Genomic DNA, 1,157 nt, shown 5'->3' with positions numbered 1-1,157 from the left:
GGAGTTTGTTCACTTAACACGTTAATACGTAAAAAATGCATTCACTTTGCTTCAAACTTGGTTCCAGCTTCATCCTGTCATTAACGTGGTTGAAACCTTGCACTCATTAAAAGTTGATCACTCACTAACGTATACAAGTAATTGGCTCATCAAATACACGAGTTTCTGCGGATACGGCTTCAGATGAGTCAATGTTCAATATTGACTACTTTTAGCTTGAAGCGTCAATGGGAACACCATTGACATTCATCATGAACCCCTAGCCTTGGTTTGAGAGAGAGAGAGAGAGAGAGAGAGAGAGAGAGAGAGAGAGAGAGAGAGAGAGAGAGAGAGAGAGAGAGAGAGAGAGAGAGAGAGAGAGAGAGACAGAGAGAGAGACAGAGAGAGACAGAGAGACAGAGAGAGAGACAGAGAGAGAGACAGAGAGAGACAGAGAGAGAGAAAGAGAAAAAAGAGAGCAAGAGAGAGAAAAAAAAAGCAAGAGAGACAAAGATAAAGAGAGAGACAGAGAAAGAGAGAGTCAGACAGAAAGAGACATCAAATATTGGGTTCTGGAGTGGAAAGGAGAAAACCTTGTGTGTGTCCGTCTTATCATGCCAATATCTCAAGGGGAAACAATAAGTTCTAATGACTTTGTATACGGGACGCGAGCCTCCGAAACTAATGCAATTAACAGCCTGTCTGCGAACTTATCATAATTCCCGATTTTTACCCATTGCCTCCCACTATCGTCCCCTCCTCCTACTCCGTATACCTCCCCTCCCATCTCGCTCTCCCCTCTCTCTCCCCCGTCTCTCTAACCCTCCCCTCACCCAGGGTGATCAGGTTGAGGTGGTCCCCGGGGCTCACCTTGAGCAAACATAATAATTGAGACGAGAGGTGAAAGGCGGAAAGGAAGAAAAGGCGGAAAGGAAGAAGAGTCGGACGTCGTATCCTGGGTGATGTGTTGTATGGGGAGGGAGGGGTAGGGCATGCGTCAGCAAGCCAGCCACGGGGGTAGGGCATGCGTCAGCAAGCCAGTCACGGGGGTAGGGCATGCGTCAGCAAGCCAGCCACGGGGGTGGGGCATGCATCAGCAAGCCAGCCACGGGGGTGGGGCATGCGTCAGCAAGCCAGCCACGGGGGTGGGGGCATGCGTCAGCAAGCCAGTCACGGGG

The 1,157-nt window shown here is 49.7% G+C and overlaps 1 protein-coding gene across 1 annotated transcript in view; it reads left to right on the top strand.

The window, feature by feature from the left end:
• Window positions 1–1,003: 1,003 nt before the first annotated feature.
• LOC138357649 (circumsporozoite protein-like) overlaps window positions 1,004–1,157 on the top strand; it is a 61,753-nt gene continuing 61,599 nt past the window's right edge. Inside the window, exon 1 of the mRNA XM_069314652.1 lies at window positions 1,004–1,157. This exon is cut by the window's right edge and continues 448 nt beyond it. Coding sequence (XP_069170753.1) covers window positions 1,004–1,157 — 154 coding nt within the window.

This window comes from Procambarus clarkii, chromosome 79, assembly GCF_040958095.1.
Source record: "Procambarus clarkii isolate CNS0578487 chromosome 79, FALCON_Pclarkii_2.0, whole genome shotgun sequence".
NCBI classification, from domain to species: domain Eukaryota; kingdom Metazoa; phylum Arthropoda; class Malacostraca; order Decapoda; family Cambaridae; genus Procambarus; species Procambarus clarkii.
The sequence above is the reverse complement of the archived record's forward strand: the minus strand, read 5'-3'. Positions and strand labels throughout refer to the sequence as shown.